Source organism: Biomphalaria glabrata, chromosome 3, assembly GCF_947242115.1.
Source record: "Biomphalaria glabrata chromosome 3, xgBioGlab47.1, whole genome shotgun sequence".
Classification (NCBI taxonomy): domain Eukaryota; kingdom Metazoa; phylum Mollusca; class Gastropoda; family Planorbidae; genus Biomphalaria; species Biomphalaria glabrata.
The window spans coordinates 5,896,261-5,918,886 of NC_074713.1; the positions used below are offsets into that span (position 1 = coordinate 5,896,261).

Genomic DNA, 22,626 nt, shown 5'->3' on the forward strand with positions numbered 1-22,626 from the left:
GTGCGGGACATCATACACACAAACCTACAAGACAAAATCTAAAGAAGATCAAAAGTAGTTCAGTTCTCTCTCCACAAATGAAAGTTAGCTCTTTCGACCACATCCAAATTTGTAAGCCTCCATGCACTAAGGCTCCGTATTGGGATTAATCCTTTACAACACGGTCCAGGTATCTGGCAGTGTTCTGTAGAGTTAGCTTGTCTCCGAGACCCCCCCCCCCCCATGCACCAGTTCTATCTGTTTCAAGACTAGTCGTATCTTTGATTATGTTTCTGAGCACCTTGCATTCATAGAAGATGTGATCTACGGTCTCGTCTTCTGTGTGGCAGTGTCGAAATCTGGGATCGAAGTTCTCTCGGATCCTAGCGAAGTAGGCTCCTATCCACAACCAATTAGAATCTTTCCTGATGACTTGGCTGCCAGGATTATGCTAAAAAGCTAACTTTAAGCTAAATGTAACTGGCCTCAAAGCTAATATTTATACTTGTGTATGCCTATGGTAGAAAAGACATGATGTAATCAAATCCTATTTCAAAAGACAAGAATCAAAAAAAAAATTATTTCATTGGCAAAACAAAACTACTAAACTCATGCTTAGTTAACTTAAACTAGCCTACTTAAGCCGAACTAGTTGACTTTAACTAAATAATGCAATGACTTACTACTTGATTCAACAGAAGCTAATCTGACTTCATATTCTATTTCACCAGTGCCTGGATTTTTATTTTTGAACAGTCGTGTGTTATAAGGACTTATTTCCTGAAACAAATGAAACACATTCAGTAACTAAAGAAATGATTCTGTTCATTTTTATATCAAATGGTAATTGTTTTTTAAGAAACACACTTCATTTTTTGTGTTGAATATTTAAAACAAAATCATTTACTATTCACACAGTTCAGTTCACAATCTATAAACCATTAACCTTTTATTGCTGTTGACTTCATTCAGTCTAAACATTACGCATAACTCAACATTTAAAAAGTTAGGGGCCAAAGCCTAGGAAAAGTAAATTGCCCTTTTAGCCTTCTTAATGAATGGAGAAAAAAATGGAATTTTCAAAGTTTATCCCAAGTTTCTTAGAACACTCTTTAATTTATCAACTGATTTCATCAGGAACTCTTTGAAACAACTAGGCATGTTGGCATCAAAGTCTCTTTATAAATCTTAGTTTTTAATGGAATTGAGATGCTATAGGGGGATCCTTAGTATCACCAACAAAGACTGCATCACAAACCAGGAGATTAGAAACAGGATCACAATGGCAATCAGGCCCCTTGATGACCTGCTGACCACTTTAAAAAACAGCAACAAAAAAACAACACTAAAACTTTATGGCCATATCACAAAGTCCACAGGCTTGCAAAGACCTTCATTCAGAGAACAGTACCAGGAAAAAGAAGAGGCAGACAGAGAAAGTGATGGGAAGACAACATAAAAGAATGGATGAGACTGTCATTAAAAGAGATTTTATTCATAGCAAGAGACAGAAAGGTATGGAGAAAGACGGTTGACAGATTATGTGTGGTGCCCCAAAGGATAGGTGAAGGTAAATAATTAAGTAATGTAAGTTTTAAATTAGAATTTATTTTTCAACTTATAAAGGGGGGATACTTGAAAAAATAAATCCTAATTTAAAACTTGCATTTTGTTTTTAAATCTTTAATTTAAAGTAACATTTTGTATAACTAAATTACTTTAGCATCCAAAAATTCTTGAGCAATTTTAGCATCAACTTCATCACAGTTAGCAGAGTAGTAAGTTGAAATCCCCTGAGGTAAGCAAACAAAAAATAATCAGTCACACTTAAAAAGTCCAATGCAAACTTATATAGAAAGTATATGCTACTTATACATTTACATTACTTAAATCATTACCTTGTCACCCAGACCAAGTTCCTTGTGTTCTAGAGAAAACATTCTTTTATGTACTGCACTCCAAAGTGTCTCTATACCAGCAGGATCTTGCTTATAAGCTTTGCTAGACTTGATAAGTTTTTCTACTTTAGACTAATAAAGGTAATACAAATAATTATACTTAGTAACAGTCCGTGTATCACATGAAATAAAATGAAATGGAACATTTAAACACTTTGTTTAAAGTTTAAACAAACATTTCATGACGCAAAATGGCTATGTTTATTTTATATGCTAAAAACATATAGCAAATAGTTACCTCATCAACATTAGGAATGAACTTTGTATCACCGAAGGATTTATAGTTTCCCATATTGCCATAAAAAGCAGCTGCATAAATAAGGAAGCCCTGAAATGGTTCAAAATAAATGACACAAATCTTACATTTAATGGCTATAAACATACAAAAGAATTCATAAATATTCTTATTTTATTGTTTGATGAAATTGTGCATTCTCAAATTGTATGCTTTTATTAGTTGTGGCAGTTTAAAAAGTCTATGGCTTACATCGACATCTTCCTGAGTAAAACCAACCGATAAGGCAAGTTCTGACAACTCCTTTGGATCTTGTGCTCGGAACAGTTTTTGAAGTAAAAGGAAAATACCAGGGGACTCTGGCGATGTCTGTTAACACAGAAATAATTTTGTTAATATACATTGCAGTACTAAAAATATATTACTTTTAAATTATTTGTATTAGTCTTTTATTTTTAATAGCATGTCTTTATTCTCCTATTGCAAATATGGGCAAACTACAGTCCAGGGGCCAGATATGCACATGCGGCTTGCCAAAGTCTATTATGCTGCTCATGACCAAATTAAAGTTATGATCTTTTCATGCTAATTTTGCTCAATTCCAATGCTAACTTTATTTCTGAAATTTTACTCTGAGCATTATATTCAGAATAATTCAACTCTTTAGAAGAAAAATAAATAAAAAAATACTTTAAAAAAAAAAAAAAAAAAAAGACAGAGAGAACTCCACATTTACAGCCTAAATATCAATAATGTAAGATGAATTTCACTTCAATATCAAACAAAAATTAATTAATTATTGCTATTTAATTAGCTAATCTGTTAATATTTTTATTGCTTCATGTTTTCTAAGGAACAATGAATAATTGTGCAAAGTTTCAACATGATCCGAAAATAGAAAATTTGTACTAGACAAACAGACAGACATATGGACAGAGAGAGTTGATATAAGCTTTGTAAAAAGAACATAATCTAATGACTGAAGTACAAAAAATACCAAAGATTTAAAAAAAACAATATTGGGTATTTAATGATGAATAAAAAGCTAGATTGTTATTTCATCAGCCTACTCCCTACTCTGTGAGTTTGGTCATCTTTTACTTCTAAATATTTCTGGCAATTTATTTAATGAAGAGAAAAAAGGTCTGGAGTTGGTAAACATAAGAAACTTTTAATGTAACACTAATCATCACAACATGCTGTACATGAAGCCAGTTAGGTACTGTGTTTGGTAGGGGTATCTGGGAGAAGGTTTCTGTTTTGTCTTTAGTCCTTCACCAAACACAACTCAACTTGAGTTAAACATTCTATTAGAGCTACCTACACAAAGCAGTCACTAAGCCACACATTTGTATTATATGATGAGAATATATTTATATAACATAAACACTGCTTTGCGTAGGTAGCTCTAATAGAATATATATATATAACTTATGTTGAAGAGAGATTTCATGGTAATAATTTATTGCATGTACATTTTTGAAGGAATTTTGGTCATTTGTAAGATAAGAGCTCAAATTTATTCTTATTTTTAAAGAGAAATATGTAGTGATCTAAAACTACAGCTACATTATACCTGAAATAAAACAATTAGACCGCCTTTAAAACTGGCCTGAGCCAGATGGTGTGCATAGAGTCTTTCTTCATTGGATAAACCCTCGAAAGCTTTCTGACAGTCTAGCAGCGCTACTTCAGTGCTGTTGGGAATAATGTACTGAGACAGATCCGCCATTGTCCTGTCTTTCAAAGTTGATTCAAATCTAAATACTGAAGAAAAAAGGTGCAATGATATTTTTGAAAATCTAAAATTAACACCACGTATTGTTTGAACAATGAACGTTTCTGACCCTTCGAATTTCTGATATATTTTTTTATCTCTTTTGTGGAAGCCCCGGGGCTGTAGCTCTGCCAGCCCTCCCTTAAATATGGCTTAGGCTTAAGGTTTAAAAAAGTCAAGATGATACTAGATTATTTTTTAGTGACTAAAATAAAAACAAAACAAAAACCCAAATCTGAAAGAAATTCCAAGATTTAAGATAACAGTCAAAACAATAACAAAGATGGCTGACCCTTGCACAAATTCAAAATTACCAAATCTAGTCATATTTCTAGTCTAGTAAACAGTAGTTAAGAGTATAAATAGTTAGATCTAGTTTTAAGACTAGACTATATATATATAGATCAATTACACATTCCTATTTTTTTTTATTTTCAGTTGAAAAAGCAACACAGGTTTCAATCAATATAAAATGTAGACTTTTGCATATACTGATGGGTCGGCATCAATAGATTCTAGAAGAGCAGGCTATGGAGCCTACATCAAGTTTCTTGGCTCTGACTGAGTCAAAATCTTTGGACCATGTGGTAGTGTTTTGATGCGGAGACCATGGCAGTCTGTGAAGCCTCAAAAAAGTCATTGACTCTCAACTCGGCTAGGGACATTTGAGGGCGACAAAGACCGTTATTGTCACTGACTCAAAACCTGTACTACAGGATTTGCAAAGCCCTGGACCATGGCCCCCAACTATCAACACTGTCATCATGGCCTCAGAAAAAGCATAAACATAAAGCAATGCTATGGCACCCCTGTAATAATGCAGTGGGTACCGAGTCACATAGGTGTGACTGGCCAAACTCTTGCAGACTCCTTGGCCCACCAGGGAGGGCAAACACCACCCACCGAACAGGCTGCGAGTCTTCATCATGCTCTGGTTATAATTAGAAAAACAGAAATGGAAAAGTGGTTAGAGTGCTGGGACAAGCTCCAAAAAGCCCATGGAGTCTGGAAGCGCATGAGGCGCCCTGACCACATTTTCCTGTGGTGGAGGCTGTCCAGGCCTGAGTAAGCTATTATAACTTAGTGCAGGACAGGCCACTGTCCTGTTAGCTAATATTTCTCACGGCTATGGCCAAATTTTGATTCACATTGCCCCCGCTGCAGGGAAGAAGAGGAAACCGTGTCTCATATTCTTTGCGACTGCCCCAGACTTGCTGATCTCCGTCTTGACGGGTCTGGGAAGCCAAAAATTCTCAACCTGTATGGTGATATGTATGCACTAGGCAAGACCGCAGGATTTCTGTCCAAGCTTTTGCAAGAGAGCATTTGAGCCTCTCACGTCCTCACTCAAATGGCAAATCATGGCATGGAGTTTAATGATGATGAGTCCTGTCCTTGATGATATATTTATTATTTATTTATATATTTATATTTTTAATTTTATATATTTAATTTATATTATCTAGAATCTAGACTGAACTAAATCTATACTAGACCTTCATCAAAGTTGTATTTTCACATGTAGACTAGAGGAGGTTCTTAAATTTTGGAAATTCTCCTTCATTGAACGCGTCACTTTTTTTGTTTGCAATTCATTTGTTTTTGTGTTTGCAGCAAAAAATCGACATTTATGGACTGCACATGTCCAATTTTAGATAAGTCTCGGTATTTTTGTTCCATTTTTCCAAAGCAGATGGCAGTTTTTTAGATTCTCAGTAACCATGTATGTAAAGCTGTTGTTTTAACCTCGCCCGGCAATTCATACCCCTATAAGGGATGAGGGATTATGAGCCTGTTTGATCGTAGGCTTATGGGAATATCAAAATAAGCTTCCAAACATCTTTAGAAAGACATTCCAATCACATTTATACTGTTAGCTGTTAAATAAAATTAAAATAGGAGGTTTCCAAACAAATAATAATGAAATCAGCTCATTCTCCTTCATTTGGACAAGCAAAATCGTAAAAAGAAATTATATATTATAATTATATATATTATATTAATAAATCTATGATTTTTTCAATGAATAAACATGACCTAGATCGAGATATCTAGAATATATAATTTATGAATGAAAGAAAAACTGCGGGCTGCTAATTTGAAGCCAGAGACCATTACCACTGCAGGTCATCACCCAGATGAGCTGGCGGTAAGGAGAGGTGTACACTAAGTGTATAGTGTCACAAACTATCAAACAGGCAGTGGAGGGAAGGGGGAGAGAGTCATGAAAAGAATTTTATAAGCTTCTATGGGAGGGAGGGGGTGTTAAGGTGTAACAAAACGAACATCCAAATTATGAAAACAAGAGGAGGGTCCTTGGATGGGAATTAAAAATGAAAGAAAGAGAGAAAATACATGTAGCCTAGATGACAATATCATGTTTATTAAATTATAATTTAATAATTAATTTATAGATCTATAATCAACATAAATTTATTTCTGTCTGTTTCTACACATAGATTATATCTATATAGGTATTTAAATAAATCAACGATAAACAATATATACAGGTAATAGAGAGAGAGTATGAGAAAACAGACTATAATTATTATACATATGCAAAAGTGAATCTACTTGTACTTCTTTTAATACAATCTAAATAAAGACTATAAATACATATTATATGCAAAAGTGAATCTACTTCTTTTAATACAATCTAAATAATTTTTAAGTAACACAGATATAATTTATTAGCAATTACAATTACATAGTGGTGTTCAATGACTGCGCTCACTGTCCAAAATGAAGGAGAAAGCCCAAAAACTGCATTCAATATAGGAGTATCATTATGAAGTGACCCAATTTATTTCAAAATAAAGTCTTGACTATAGCCAATAGCCTATACTATAGGTGGTAATACAAAGTGTAACAAAGGAACACATCTATTTTTATTGTCCTTTAGTTGAAGAATAAGAATCTGCTTTTAGTTTTTTTTGTAAGTTAAACCTTCACTAGCTTCACACAAAAAAAAAAAAAACAAGGTTACAAAAGACAGTTTGTGTGGAAACACAAACTCAAAATCGGCCCTCGAAGTGGTCCACCCAGGCAGGCTTCAATATTTTCAGAAAGAACATCCGAATGAAATTATATCAAAGACAAATGAGAGATAAGAATGGAGAATGAAGGTTAACAGATCTTGTGTAGTGCCCCAACGGTCCAGCAGATCAAAGGATAGGTGAAAGTGAATGTAAAGTTAGATGTGAACCTGGCCTAACTAGTTCACCTTTCAGACCTTGTGGTCTATAGGGCAGATGATGTAAAGTTCATCTGTTTTTGCGGCCTACGGTTAACGAGGGTGTCATGTAGCCAGCACAACGACCAACGGCCTTTACTTTTCCACAACTAATGTAAGGTACCCATTATACCTGAGTGGACTCAGAGGCGCCCAAAGATTCCAAAGTTGAAAATCCCAGTCTTCACCAGGATTCGAACCCGGGACCCCCTGTTCGGAAGCTAAGCGCTTTACCGCTCAGCCACCGCGCCTCCCCTGGCCTAACTGATGTCTTATAATTGATTTAATTTTTGGGAAAAGGCTCAATCTCTTATTCGAATCCTCAAAAAAAAAAAAAAAAACTTTTCCGCAATAAAATAAAAGTTCAGGAAAATGAAGTTTACAAGATTACTATTCGTTTTAAATTAGGTCGAACTTATAATGCATACTAATTACAAGTTTTGTTTTTTTTTAAACTGCTTGCATAACTGATTTTAAAAATTAGAGTTTTCGTTTTCAGAAAAAAAAAAGTAGCCGTTGCATCAGAACTTTGAATGGTCTAAAGTCTAAAATTTGTGATGTCGGATTTTCAATATCTTTTCTAGTTTACGAGATCTAAACGGGACAGACGGACAGACATTTCACACAAAACTAATAGCGTCTTTTCCCCTTTCGGGGGCCGCTAAAAATTAGACCTCACACACTTATCACAATAATAGACAATTTGAATAGAATTACAGATTCTAGATCTAGAATCTAGTTCCCCAAAGTGACAAGTCGGTGTCTAGTTATAAGATTCTACCATAGATATTAGATCTAGAGTCTATAGATCTATGGTAAACAGATTATAGACTAGATCTAGGGTTATTTCGGATCATACCTACGTGTTTTACTTTCACTTTCTAGATCTACACAACAATGGATTGTGGAAAAAAAGATTTCTATTCGTACATTTTTTACTGCATAAACTATGCTAAACAACATCGTCAATAAGCTCACTGATCTATATAATATATATAGATCTATATCTATATAATATATATATTGATGTTGAAGCAATCCATGTACTGATGATTTAGGCTCTACTCTATGACTCTGTAGTATAGCACCAACCCCAAACAGTTTTCGTACGTAGTGGTCGTAGTGCTATCAATCCCCTTTATTGTTATGACATAGATCTAGATGTCTAGATATAGCCTAGATTTCGATCTAGAATAGTCTGTCATGATGTTAATATCATATGTCTTCTTTAGCATGATCATGCATGAATGAAATATAAATTTAATATTAATAAAAACACTTAGACAGACTTGACAGACACACACTTACACAGTCGAGACTAAGAAAGGCAACATTAATCTGTTCACAAACTATTATTTTGAAATGAGACCTACTTAGAATTTAGATCTATCTAGAGATTCAAAGTAAAAGCCAAATCTATCTAGATTATTCTAGATCTATATTGTAGAATCAAATCACACTGTAATAATTTTGGTAATTTTTTAAATACTATCTATAGACTACTATAGTACTGTAATAGTAGGTTACTATGTTAAGTATGTTACATGTATTATTCATTATTGTATATGTTATGTTACATGTAGTCTATATATATAGATCTAGATTCGATCTAGTTAATCTAGTTAGAATTAGATGTAGTAAATCTAAGTATGTTGTTAATATGTCTTAGCACAGATTAAGATAGACAAAGGCAGCATTAATCTGTTCAAACCATTATTTTTAATTGGAGCTTAAATCCAAAGTCAATACAAAATCTATGGATTTATATTTCTTTTTGTAGAATGTTTGCATGGCTCACCAGTCATTGGATATATCTTAACTTAGTCTTAAGTCTTAAGTAATTGCTTGTCATTAAAATATGTTTTCTTTTTCTTCAGAAGTGATGCTTAGTATTTAACAATGGCTGTCCCACCACCTGACCAGATTTGTGTTATGGACCAGCCAATGACAGATGGAGAAGTCCCAGCTGCACGATGTTTAAACCACTGTCTTTCTCCAACATCTTTAGCCCTACGACTAGAGAGTGAAGAGGGTAATGAAATTGATATTAGAAAACGACATTTACTAAAAGAAGATGTTTGTTCAGACAGTGCTGTCTATATTTTTTTTTGATTTGGCAATTTAGTTATAGTGTCACCGTTGAAATAGTAACCTTGTTGTACCTTGTAATATTTAAGGTAAATTTGTGAACATAAAGTATGAACATATGAACACTAGTTATGAGATGACCTGAAGTATGAGTGAAAGGTAGAACAACATTTAGGAAGTTACTAAGCAGTCAACCTGAGATTCGATCAGAGAATGAAGTTAGAGCAATCATGTAATTGTCTACTGAAGTAAATATTGTATAATTCAAGATATATGGAGTATCTATTGAATTGTGTTCCTCATATTTGCATTCATATTCCACTATTGGTACATTTGTAAATTAATGTAGATAAACATCACATACAATTATCGAAAAGTTCAGCTTATTGATTATGTGTGTTTCACTCACTTCAGTATCCGAACTGTAATACTGCACAAAATCTACACCAGCGGTGTCAGTAATGTCTTGATGATAAGAGAAGTAACTCAACAAACAATTAACATGAGAGCATATTCATTTTAAAAATGAAATCAGAAATGTGCATAATCTCTATGTTGAAATAGTTTTTATTTAAAGTTCTTTCTACCAGGTGCCGGCTGTCAGTTTTGAGTGAAGCATATGTATAAAAAAAATGTTTGACAAATAATGTCTTACTGTACTTTCAAAAAGTCGTTTGATTTTCAGGCATAGACTGTTATGGAAATGAACGTGAAGCACTCACAGAGCAAGGAAGATTTTACAACAATAAACTATTGAGTGATATCACACTACAGGTGGAGAATGAGAAATATTTTGCTCACAAGTTAGTCTTAGTTAGAGCATCTCAGGTCTTTGAGAAGATGCTAACCAGTCGACAGTGGGAGACTTACAAAGAAAAAGTAAGTACAGTGTTACGTAGTCATAAAATCATTATGCTTTGTATACTATTAATTTGTGTGTATATAAGAAGTTAGCAATAAACTTTTAAGCAAATAAATATTATAAACAATAGTGCAAATACAAAGAAAATACTCATCAAATCACTTTATCAATTTTTTATTACTGAATTTATACAAAGTTCAAAGGCCATTCCTTACTCTTTGTATCCCGATGATGCTTTCAATGATATTTCGAAAGAAAAATGCTGCCAACTTTGAAACATTAGTTTATATACTGTCTCTATATCTTATTGGAAAGAATAGAGTGCAATTTTAGATTTGTTTCTGCTAGAAATACAGGTGACAATTGGTCAAAGCTTTTTTTTTTTCACTAACATTTTCTCTTTGACTGTGGATAAGATAGCCATCACAATAAATAACTATGTCATCTAAAGAATTAAATGAGTATAATCTAAAAAGATCATGCTATGGCCTTTAAAGCTAATCCAAATTGTAGCCATTTTTTTTTTATAACAAACAAAAAGATTTATCATAAAATGGTAGTTGACCCCTAAAGGAAAAGTAAATACTTTAACCTGAACATGGAAAATAATTCCTGAGAAATAGGATTTATAAGTCACTGTCTTCTGAACAAACACTTTATAGAGAGAATTTATTGTTAGAGAATGCTAGTTTTACAAGTCACTGTCTTCTGAACAAACACTTTATAGAGAGAATTTATTGTTAGAGAATGCTAGTTTTACTAGAATTAGTATAACTAGTATTATTCACTATTGCTATTAATGAAACTACTAAAAAATCAAACAAAGCATTAGGGTTTATTAAAAGAAACTAAAATGTTATTTAACCTTGGTTAGGCCAATAATAGAATATGCATCCTCTGTTTGGGACCCCTCAACTCAAGAAAACATTAAGAAACTGGAACAGACACAAAAAAGAGCAGTGAGATTCATAACAAATGAATATTCACATTTGACTTGAGTAACACCTTTAGTAAAATCACTTAATTTAGAAAGCTTTCAGGATAGAAGACACAATAAAAGTAAAGTAGCAATTATACATAACTAATTATAAGTAAGTACTTAATATTAAAGTCATAATGGACTCTCACTATCTGCTCCACTAATGTAATAAATTTTGAATGTTTGATGAAGGAAATCAAACTGGTTGAAGATGGCGTGTGCGTTGGTGTTTTCCCAAGATTCCTCAACTTTTTATACAGCTGTCATATCAAACTGAATATTGAAAATACTCTGCCAGTTCTTATTTTAGCTGACAAGTACAATGTCATTGATTTGCGCAATGTAAGTTACATAGTTGTGTTATATTATCTTAAGTCATATGTATACTATAGTTTTATGTTGAATAGTCATAGTTATTAGTTAAGAATTCTTTAACTTCTTGCTAAATTTCCCCACAGGTTTGCCTAGACTTTGCTTGTTACTACATCATACCTAAGGTGCAGCTAAAAGATGTGTTTCACGTCTGGTTTCAGTACGCTACTAAATGTTACCATCACCAGTTGACCAGAGCTTGTGTTCAGGTAACTAAGTGATGGAACTGTGTTATTGATTTGATTAGTCATGTAACTGTATTATAGTATCAGTCTTGAAACTGTATTGCTAATTTCATCTGTAATGGAACTGTATTGCAAAGGTTATCAGGCATGTCAGTGTGTGGTGGCTGAGGTTAAAGTGCTGGGATTTTGAACTTCTTAAATTTTAGAATGCCACTGAATCCACTCATTTCAATTGGGTCCCTTACATATCGTGGGTAAGTAAAGGTGGTTGGTTGTTGTGCTGGCCACATAATAGCCTTGTTAACTTTCAGCCAGAGAAACCTATGAACTTTAAATCATCTGCCCTCATAGATTACAAGGTCTGAAAGTTGCACCTTTACTTTTGTCAGTCATATCAGTGTATTCCTAGATCAGTCCAGTCATTTGACTTGAAAATAATATTAATACTGGCATAAGAGTAAAAATAAGTATTATTTTAGAAAATTATTTTTTAAAAAAGGGAACAAGATAATACAAGATGATATAATTACTAAAGACTGTACTTTATCAATGCCTGATGTGTATTGAGTAAATGATTACTCTACAAGATTCTGTGTGTTTCATTATTCATTGTATTACTTAAATTTTTTTAAAAATATTATGCATTTTAAAAAAAATGTTTTTTTGACATTTTGTTCTAGGCACTGGCGTTGAAAATGGATGAAATAATTAACAGTGCTGAATGGGAGGCAGAATGGCTCAGTCTAGATAAAGAACAACTGATTGAAATCATGAGCTCTTCCTGTCTCGTCATCAAAGATGAATATGACCTTTGGCAGGCTGTCATGAAGTGGCTGTCTGTAAGATGATAATTATTTTGTTTTTAAATACTTATATTTTAATATAACTATCAGTATGTTACGTGAAAAGCTAAAAGACTTTTTTTTTTTCTATAGTTTCCATGGATCCATTGTTTTCTTAGCCTTCCTTTTATAATAAATTTTATCTGTAATGTTCCATAATCATATATTTTTATGGTACAATAAATAATAGCATTTAAGTGGATTATTTTCTTTTATAATATAAATATTCTATAAATAATAGCTTTTATTCTCTGTATTTTGATCCCCATTATCACTGCCTCATCTCTCCCATCTCTCTGCTCTTAACTCTTTTTTTTTTTTTTTGTGAAGCTCTGAAGTGATTTTTATATCTGAATGTGAATCTACTTTTTCATCTCTTTGATCTATAAGACCAAAAGCTATCATAGCCTGAAGTAGCTAGGAAAACCAGTGACTTGGCAGAATTTAAGTCATTGGTTAATACGCATGACGCATAGGACGTAATCATCTTCTTTTTTGAAGTAACGTCTGTATTATATAAGATAAGATAAGATAGCTTATGAATCTACTTTTGATCTATTTATTGGTGACACTTCCAATCTATTCAATTAGGAAATGGAGAAACATGCTTACATTTTTTTTCCTCGGTCAATCAACCTTTTTTTGTTTTTTAAATACATTAATTAGATTTAGCAGATGAGTTGATTTTTAAATAATATAATTTTATTTTTTTTTAATTCAATTAACATAGAATGTTTTTATGTTTGCATCTCTGCTCATATTTTGGTGGTGACTGAAGGCCTACAAAGACTCCAAGCATTTAAATAACCAACAGTTTGAAGTTGTCCTGACCAGTGTGTTACAAACTGTAAGACTACCAATGATGACGCCTGACCAGTTAACGCAGGTTTGTTCATTTGTTTGTAAACAAAACAATAATTTTTTTGTTTTACCTAAAGCAGATTTATTGTTTGTGACTAGCTAATTCAATTGTAATTTTGCTTTAGTAATTTGTGAACCCATGTTTTGTTCATTTTGGGATAAAAAAAAACAACAACATGAAATCAGTCCATGAGCCAAGCTTTGGTTGGACAGTTAATTAATTTTTGTTATTTACATTGACATCCCTTATTCTGAGAAAATGACATACAATAAATGATTAAAGCTTTTTCGTTTTTTCTAAATGAACAAATATATCCTTTAAAGCAATAATTAACATATATATTTATTTGTTTGAATACTTAATTTTTATTAAAGTTGGAATCTCTGAGCTTAGTGGAGCAGCACAAAGATATCTTCCAACCGCCTTTACTGCTGGCTTATAAATATCATGCCCTACCACTGTCAACACGTGCTCGGACAAAGGAGTTCACCACAAGCTCTTTCCTCTTGAGAAACTACACCAACCTTCGGTGGGACAAGAGAATAATCATTCCACGTCTGTCAAGTGTGCAAAAAGGCACAGAGGTTGGGGTGAGATTCTCCACCAGGGCTTCCTCCTTCCCTGCTCAGACCTGGGACTGGGAGTTGAAGGTGTATCCAAAAGGCTCCACAAACAGCCCTGAAGATTTCAGAATATTGCTGTATTCCAATGTTATCCTAGAACAGCCGAGGGCAGTGGAGTACTACCTGGCCATCGCTAATGGCCAACAGCTGCTGCATTCTGTGTGCGGGAAAAAGAACTTCTCCAAGGCTCGCTACTCTTCCGATACAGAGATGGATAAGAAAGTTACAGTAAGTGAAGTGTTTCAGCAACAGTCCCCCTTTGTTGTTGAGGACTCGTTAATCTTGCAGATCAGTTTGAAGCCAGCTGATTAAGCTCTATACAGAGTTAAAATGGGTGCTATTTCTGTCAAATTAGAGTCAAGACACAATTAACATACTTTGGGAGCTAGTTAACATTTTTAAAACAATATTTTGACTGTTTGGGCTTCCTTTCATAATTGATTCAAAACATCATGTCCAAAAAAAAAATAAATAAATAAATACTGCAATTGTTAATCTTATGATTTTGATTGTGAACTTTAACTTGCACCAAACTGATTCATTTTCTTATTTATACTTCTCTACTAAACAGTGCTTTTCACATAGTGCATAGTGTTGTTTTTTTATTATTTTTATTCTGATTTGTAATCATTTTTTTTTCCAAAGAAACTTGTTTATAAAAAACGTTTTTCAAGAAATGTATTTATAATTATAGTTTATATTTATTTAAGAGGATTGTATAATAATAGCTTACAGATTTAATAGAATAGAAATTACAAATAATAGATTTTTTCTTATGATTCCATTAATGGGTCTACATGACATGACTTGTTTTCAAATTTTTTTTTTCACTTAAGTTTCAAGCTATAAAAATCAAATCTATACAGGGCTAATTTAAGCGCACAGTTTATTTATTCATATAGAGCTCTTTATAATTGCAAGCTACTGCATCTATATCAAAATATAAATACTGTAACTTGTTCCTTGTACAGGTTTTATTTATACTACATACTTATGTTGTTGTTTTGGTGATACAAAAGCTGTACTTGTCATGAGTCATTGGGTATTTATGTGTGATAGTTTCCTCATCACATTTATCTCCACTTGTGCAATGGTATAGTCTCATTCTTTACACTTTGTGTGTTTGTGGATCCTTTACAACCATGGATACATTCAAACAAAATCTCTTCTCAATTTATGACAATGTCAACATGTATATTGGCCACGTTTTACAAATATGTTTGAAACGTATACTTTTTACCTTTTTTGTTCTTGTCTACCAAAAACAATTTTTATACATTCTATATTTTTTTATATTCAGCTGACCTTTGATGATATTAAATTCTTTTTTTTTTTTTTTTTTAAATATGTGATTGACAAAACATTTCAGCTTTCTGCAAAAAAAAAAAAAGACCAAATAAATGTTTATGCTGCAGGTCAGCTAAATTAAATTGCAGAGCTTTATGTCATAGTATTTTTGCACTTTTGCATCAGGTTATGTATTCTATACAATGTTTGATGAATGGATTATCATTGTAGCTGTTGATATCAAACTGAGGGTTTACACAATTCATGCTTTCAATATTTATGGGGCAATTGTTGTATTATATTCTTTAAAAAAAGCTTTTTTTCTTTGTATAACTCCTGCTAAGCCACAATGATTTAATATTTCACATCACTGTTTCAAGATTAAAGTTTCTCCTGCAAGTAATTTTTATTAATTTACAAAATTAATGTTTCACATTCACAATCTAGTCTACCAATCAGAAAATGTTGATGTTGCAATAAAAAAACAAATAAAGAATAAATATTCTAGTTTGTAATTCACCATAGATTTTTAAAATAAAAATTAAAGCAATAATGCAAACAAGGACTTTTTTTTTTTCTAGTTGGACTGATTTTTAATTTTTATTTTAGAAACATAAGTTTCAAAATGTATAGACTTTTCAAACATTATTACCTGACTTATTTCTAAAGTCTCAGTTCAAAAAAATGTCTCAAACATCTAATCATCACAGGATGAACCTCCTGGTTAATAGATTTTTTTTTAGCCAAGATAATTTAGCAGTAAAGAAAGAAGTTTGTTATATATCATTGGATAAGTTCTTCAGTATCAATGAAATTTATGTTTTGCATTCCTTCTCTTTTTTATCTTCAATTTCATTTAGCTTTGGTTGAAAGATTCTGTTTTATGGCAACTTGGATATTGACATTTAAATATCCAGAGTGTTGTATTAAGTACAATGTTCCTTTGTTTACTTTTTCTCTTTATGCCTGTATATTCATTTTTGTTCAATATGCTTTGGATAACAATTATTATCTATATTAGAATGGTTGGAAAGTGGATGCAGTCATAAAAAGAAAAGTAAAGTTTCCCTTTCAGACCTTGTGGTCTATAGGGCAGATACTGTAAAGGTCATCTTTTTCTGTGGCCTACGGTTAACAAGGGTGTCATGTGGCCAGTACAATGACCAACTGCCTTTACTTTTCCCCAACTTATGTCAGAGACCTTTTAGAGCTGGGTGGATTCAGAGGTGCCTGAAGATCCCGAAATTAAAACTCCCAGGATTTGGTCCGCGGTTCGGAAGCCAAGCACTTTACCACTCAGCCACTGCACGTCCTGGATGCATTTATACAGATTGCATATCTAGTATAGTGAATCTGCCTTTTGGATGTTATTGTCTAATAACTTCTGCAACTTTGCCTGTTTGAGATAATTGTTTTGGTCTTCAAAGCATTGTGTTTGCATGTTTTGATCAAGTTCTTTTACTTTGTATCATTATTTGGATGTTTATTCAGTCGACTCTATGACTGTTTACCACTGAGTACATTTTGGATGTTCAAAGTCAAAATTGACATTTTCTTTCAAATGTTTTTGTTTATGATTCTATTTTTGGTGGTTAGCTTTGGTTGTTGCCTTTGTTTTTGTTTTTTAATTCTGTAAATAAAACAAGTCTTTTTTTTTTTTTTGTCAGTTTAAATTTAAATCCTTTTTTTTTAATTGTCTATTTAAGTGATGACCTAGTTTGTTTGTTTTGCTTAGTTTTTTTCATTAAGGTACAGTCTTTCTTTCATTAATTCTGTCAAGTATTGCTGTATTTTGTCAAATTTACATTTTCATGTAATTAGATAATTTATTCTTAATGGATTAAGTCATTTTTATTCATTATCAGCAACAACTTACATTCTAACTAAGAAAAAAGAGTACATGTACCTAAAGCATGTCCACAACTGTGAAACTTTAGATTTCTAGACACCTGTAATTTCTTAATCCTTGCTCAAATTATCTAGATTTCTGCAGCAGTATCTCTGTCCTATTATTGTAGTGATATAACAATAGAGGTCAAAGTTTATATTTAATTTTGTGGACAGCTGAGTTTCTCTCTCTTTTTTTTTTTTACGCAAAACTTATTCATTACATCTGTGGTTTTAATGAAAAAATATCTTTAATTACCCAGTTATTCCTGTAACCCCAGGGTAGCATAGGGCTGAAACCATACCTCTCCATATTAGTCTACGCAATCTTAAATGGTGATACATATAGGTGTTAAACATTTAGTGATAACAGCACATTTATTAATACTGGTTCTTTAGCACATAGAAGTAATTACATACATGTACTCTTATTTTACATGTATTTTAGTAACACCTTAAGCTGGATCTTTCAGCAGAACTTGTACACTGTATTCAAATGTTATGTTGTTATTTTGGAGCATATCTAATTGTCTCACTTTTAAAATGGTAAAGCCTTTTTCATTTGGCAGTTTTAAAAATACTGTAGACATTTTGTTTTGTTGCTTTCTGATTTAAATTTGATTGGATTTACACAATTGACATTCCTTTTTAATCTTTGTGAATAAACGTGGGGAAATTGATATGTTTTATTTTTTTTAATGTTTATTTGACAATTTCAATAGACATAGAACCCCGGCAGAGAATGGCTTTGTCTGCATCAGATGAGGAAAAATATGCAGGTTGAAACTGGGTTTGCATAGTCATGTGAAACACTGCACTCATTCTTAATCTTTGGAATGGAAGGCATTGCCCTTATTGTTAATAATATTATTATTTTACAATTACATTTTGAAAAGGAGTGCTATTCAACAGCACGTTTCAAAGGTATTAAATGTAGCCACACCCACGCACCGAAATATTTGTACTCATAATCAGATTTTTTGTTTTTATTTTACTAGCTGTGTAACTTTTAGTGGCTTCTCTCCTTTACCTAAAGAAATAGCAAACGCAGATTTTATTACACTTTTTCTTAAATTATTATTTAATATCTCCTATCTTTGTGTTGCTAAATGAATAGTGAATAAAAGCTTGTTAAACTGCGCCTAGAGATTGGAGGATCGATGGGAATATTTACCAATAGACAATAACATGAGTCGTTGGTAAAGCTAGATACAATGTTGCTCACATTTCAAGTAGAGGAATGAATCCGATTTCCGGTGAGTAAAAATAGAAATAAAATTAAGTAGGCCTACTAGATCCACGGGTTTCTAATAAAATTGGTTCAGGTCAATTTCATTTCGTTTTTGTACATTTTTTTCATGTGGCCCGCGACACGAGTGTCGGAAATTAAAATGGTCCGCATGTCGAATTAGGTTGGGCATCACTGGCTTAGGCGATACACGTAGAGCTATCTAATCTAGAACCATTGGCCTGCAGTATTGACTTCATATATACATCTATTAGATAACGAAAGTCTTCTGATGAGGTAGGCCCAACTTGGCTTTCCCATGTCCGCTTTCGTTAGTAGGCCTAAGCTAGGTCATGTGGAATCTTATACCCTGCATGATTATTAGGCCTTTATTTCGAATAACAGCTTTTAATTTTTAAAGGATCAAAGCACATATCTAGCCAAATTTTGGTGCTGATTTATCGATCCAATAACTTCAATTTACTTTTTCTAATAGTTTCATTTCGTTAGAGCCCCCTCCCCCCGTTAACTGTTTTGAGCATGGCAGATCCTGTGCATTATGTTATTCTCGGTTATTCTGAACTGTACATGCTCTGTCGGAGCCCGGCTGTCAATAGGCGGTCCTTCAAAAGTGGGGTGGCGCCGTAATACGAAACAAAACTTTTGTTTACCAACACACGCCCTAGCGACCATGCATGCGCGCGTCTAACCGTGTCCTGTTACTGTGATACTTAGAGTCATAAATAGAGCCTAGATATCGATAGACATTTATAGACTCTTGTAGTTAGGCATAGATCTATGTAGTAAAGGGAGGGGTGGCTGATATTATCTTATTCAACAGTGGAACTAGGCTCTGTGTATATCAGTGTTTCTTAACCTGTGCTACGCGCACCCCTTGGTTGGGTAGAGGAATGCGAAAGATTTTCTTTTCAAAGAATACTGATTCCGCAGTATTTGCGTTGTCAGCACAGATCCGTATTTAAATTTTGGTCAAGTAGAACTGATATTGTTACTATTGTAAAACAAAAAAATATTACCGATACTAAAGTGATGTCTTCGTCTTCCAATTGCGTAGAGGAATGCGAAAGATTTTCTTTTCAAAGAATACTGATTCCGCAGTATTTGCGTTGTCAGCACAGATCCGTATTTAAATTTTGGTCAAGTAGAACTGATATTGTTACTATTGTAAAAAAAAAATATATTACCGATACTAAAGTGATGTCTTCATCCTCCAAGCGAAAGACGTCTGAAACAAATACGCTTGAAAATAATTTTTAATACGCCTACGCCAATGCGATTCTATCGTCTTAGTCATGTCAGAATTGTCGAAAATTTGGATTGTCTTCCACCGCCCCATCTTTATTTGTATTTATTTGAACTGCTCCGTTTTTACTATCATAAAGTGTGCGCTGGCGCTTTTGGAGTCGCACGTAGAATGCAATTCTATAGTTCATAATGCAACAAATAAAAAACAAAATGGGGGGGGGGGGAGAGCATAGAAAAAGTCTACTTTGAAAACAAAATAGGGTTGAGAATCAGTATTCTATTACAAAATTTAAATTCTTTCCTTCACAAATCGTTATCTGCGAATGTATAGATTAGCGATTAATTCCCGTATAACTACCTGTTTCCCCAATACAATAGTAATTGACAAGATAATAGCCTAATCAATAAACCAGGATGGACTAAAAGGGATTCTCTTGTCCCTATTTTATTTGACAACCCAAACTAAAGATATCATTATCAAATTCATGAAATGTAAACACTCAATGTAAACAAAAATGTGGAGGCGCGGTGGCTGAGTGGTGAAGCTTTAGGCTTCCGAACCGAGGATACCGGGTTCGAGTCCTGGTGAAGACTGGGGTTTTTTATATTTCGGGATCCTTACAGGTAAAAGTAAGGCCTTTACATCATCTGCTCTATAGATTGTAAGTTCTGAAAGGGGAACTTTCCTTTCACTTACAGTACAAAGCACTAAAAAATGCGCACATAATAACAAATTGTTAAGAAGCTGAGGCACCAACCCCCTTCTAAGCATCCAGACAAGATCCGACTTACTGCTTGCATTGTTAAATAAAATTTAGCTCAGTTGTGGACCAGTGGGGGGAGGGGGTATCTGAGAGAAGGTTTTCCGTGCTGCTATACACATTACCAAACAGAAATATGATATATGTGCTCACCCAAACCAGGCCATCTCAAATTTGTTTTTAAAAGCAAGGAATAAGTTTTGACACGAGAAACCTCGACGAATATATTTTTTTCGACTCCATACAGAGCACGACGAAATAAGACAACCCATGTTCCGGTAGATTATGACATTAGGAAGCTGGAACAGACACAAAATATATCAATGATATTCATAACAAATGAATATTCATATTTGACTAGAGTAACACCTTTAGTAAAATCACTAAATTTAGAAAGCCTTCAGGAGAGAAGACTCAAAAGTAAAGTAAACATAAAACACTGATCCATAATTTAATAAAATACTCAGAAAGACACAAAGATAAAGACACATTTCTCGTTCCATATGCTAGGACAAAAATTTGTACAAATGCTCCTTCTTTCCTAGTGATATTAGAGCATGGAATGGGTTGCCTGAGCCAGCCAGGAAAACCAATGACTTGGCAGAATTTAAGTCATTGGTTAAAATGCATGACTAGATAGGCCTACAGGACGCGTAGGACGTAATCATCTTCTTTTTTAAAGTAACGTCTGTATTTTATAAGATAAGACGAAAACTGCTTGTAGCGAAACTTTCCCTTGTTGAGAGAATGACAACCACGTCTTCCAAAGACTTTATCAAGAGGTTCGAACAAGAACACCCCCTATACTAGACGACTGACTGTATGGAGATCTGTCAGATCTGGAAATAACTGCGCAGTTCATCTCAGATAAGTGACTAGTTATCTGAACCATTCAACACAACGATGAAGAAGAAGAAAGACGGAAGAAATCCTTCTTCTATTCCGACTCCCAAATAGTCTCAAAACATCTCAAGATTTTCAGAGACCAAGACACTACACTCCCTCCAAAGCATTTATTTTTTCATACAGATATTATTCTTGTGAATTTTGACACTTGGGTCATGTCATGCTCTGACACTTAGTACTGCATACTTTTGATAGCATTTTCCTACCAACTAATCGAATTCAGTTTAGTGTAGGCAAAGCCCCCCGATAAGATATCGATTTTTATATCTGTCACATTGAAAATAAAATCATTTTTTATTGAAGAGCTGAACAGAGCTATTGATACTTTTTTTTTTCCTTGGGACTAAAAAAAAATAATTGGTAAGTAACTTAAATATATCTGTAGTGCTACGCTTAAGACATTTAGAGCTTAGAAAGTGTGTTGCCATAATGCAATGATAATGAAGTAAATGGCGATATTACTTCAAACAGTTGCCACTTTTTTAGTTTAAAAAAAAACACTAAAATTCAGGGATGATTTTAGCTACCTATAAAATATTTCTAATCGGTTTTCCCAATCGAGGCAGTAGTACAAATATAAATGGCTGCCAAAAGATTTGAAACTAGGCAGAGAATCATCAGACAAAGTGGAAAGATAAAAGAACATCAAGAGAGAGAGAGAGAGAGAGAGTAATGGATGCAACGCTGGAAGGGGGAAGAAGCCTAGGGTTTCCTATCACTCAGAAACATATAATATTATTATAGAACGTCCAATCCCCTCACCAAGTAATGTCTAGACAATAATGTTGCTTAATGTTCAGCTGTAATAAAGCAAATAGAAAAAGTCATTCATTTATTTAGCAAAAACAGTAGCCCTAATATAGTAGCCTTGTAGCCTATGACTTTTTAAAAAACCTAATACCGAAATTTGTAACAATATATACGTGTCATATGTGTGCTGATTGGCAGTAACTAAAAACAGGTATTGCAGTAACTAAAATCATGTGTTGTAGTAACTAAAAACATGTGTCACAGTAACTAAAACATGTGTTGCAGTAACTAGGAACTACCCAGTAAAACAGACGCAACTTGTTATAGGTATTTTGTCTGTTAGTCAACAAGTTTGTACTGTCAATAGACCTGTCTATTACGCACACATTCTCTCGTAGATGTAGGTTATGTTAGACAATATTTGAAATCCCTTTCATCTTTTTGATCGATAAGTTTATAATCTGTCCATTTTGTTAGCCTAACTTATTCAAGCTTTATACTTTTGTATTACCCTTTTTAACTACTTTTATTTCCAATATAAAAAAAA

General features: G+C 33.3%; 3 protein-coding genes across 8 annotated transcripts in view; 2 read left to right on the forward strand and 1 right to left on the reverse strand.

Annotated features, from left to right (window-relative positions):
* LOC106051258 (dipeptidyl peptidase 3-like) overlaps positions 1–22,626 on the reverse strand; it is a 37,718-nt gene that overhangs the window by 11,987 nt on the left and 3,105 nt on the right. Inside the window, exons 1-7 of one of the 3 annotated variants that reach the window (XM_056023038.1) lie at positions 8,045–8,177; positions 3,749–3,939; positions 2,425–2,541; positions 2,176–2,265; positions 1,878–2,009; positions 1,698–1,772; positions 663–759 (exon numbers count right to left, since the gene is read on the reverse strand). In XM_056023038.1, coding sequence (XP_055879013.1) covers positions 663–759; positions 1,698–1,772; positions 1,878–2,009; positions 2,176–2,265; positions 2,425–2,541; positions 3,749–3,939; positions 8,045–8,144 — 802 coding nt within the window. In that variant the 5' untranslated portion in view covers positions 8,145–8,177. Of the gene's footprint in view, positions 1–662; positions 760–1,697; positions 1,773–1,877; positions 2,010–2,175; positions 2,266–2,424; positions 2,542–3,748; positions 3,940–8,040; positions 8,178–22,626 lie in introns of those variants that run through there. The other 2 variants (XM_056023039.1, XM_056023041.1) reach the window with 2 other exon arrangements.
* On the forward strand, positions 8,197–17,848 carry LOC106051267 (BTB/POZ domain-containing protein 17-like). Of its 4 annotated transcripts, none has more exons than XM_013206424.2 (8): positions 8,197–8,287; positions 9,059–9,213; positions 9,955–10,148; positions 11,303–11,452; positions 11,569–11,691; positions 12,348–12,506; positions 13,288–13,395; positions 13,746–17,848. In XM_013206424.2, the coding sequence occupies exons 2-8, from the start codon at positions 9,081–9,083 to the stop codon at positions 14,304–14,306; spliced, it is 1,428 nt and encodes a 475-aa protein (XP_013061878.1). In that variant the 5' UTR covers positions 8,197–8,287; positions 9,059–9,080; the 3' UTR covers positions 14,307–17,848. The 4 variants fall into 4 exon arrangements, with proteins under 4 accessions (XP_013061878.1, XP_055879019.1, XP_055879018.1 ...); XM_056023044.1 differs by having other exon boundaries at positions 8,226–8,287; positions 9,062–9,213; XM_056023043.1 differs by lacking the exon at positions 8,197–8,287 and adding an exon at positions 8,498–8,584.
* LOC106052612 (titin homolog) overlaps positions 21,552–22,626 on the forward strand; it is a 79,758-nt gene continuing 78,683 nt past the window's right edge. The window contains exon 1 of the mRNA XM_056023035.1: positions 21,552–21,689. The gene's annotated coding sequence lies outside the window, so the exon portion shown is untranslated. The remainder of the gene's footprint in view (positions 21,690–22,626) is intronic.

Coding starts and splice junctions, on each gene's coding strand:
- LOC106051267 (XM_013206424.2), top strand. CDS start 9,081: ATGGCTGTCCCACCACCTGACCAGATTTGTGTTATGGACCAGCCAATG. Junction 11,453..11,568: donor ATGTCATTGATTTGCGCAAT/GTAAGTTACATA, acceptor ATTTCCCCACAG/GTTTGCCTAGACTTTGCTTG. Junction 13,396..13,745: donor CGCCTGACCAGTTAACGCAG/GTTTGTTCATTT, acceptor TTTTTATTAAAG/TTGGAATCTCTGAGCTTAGT.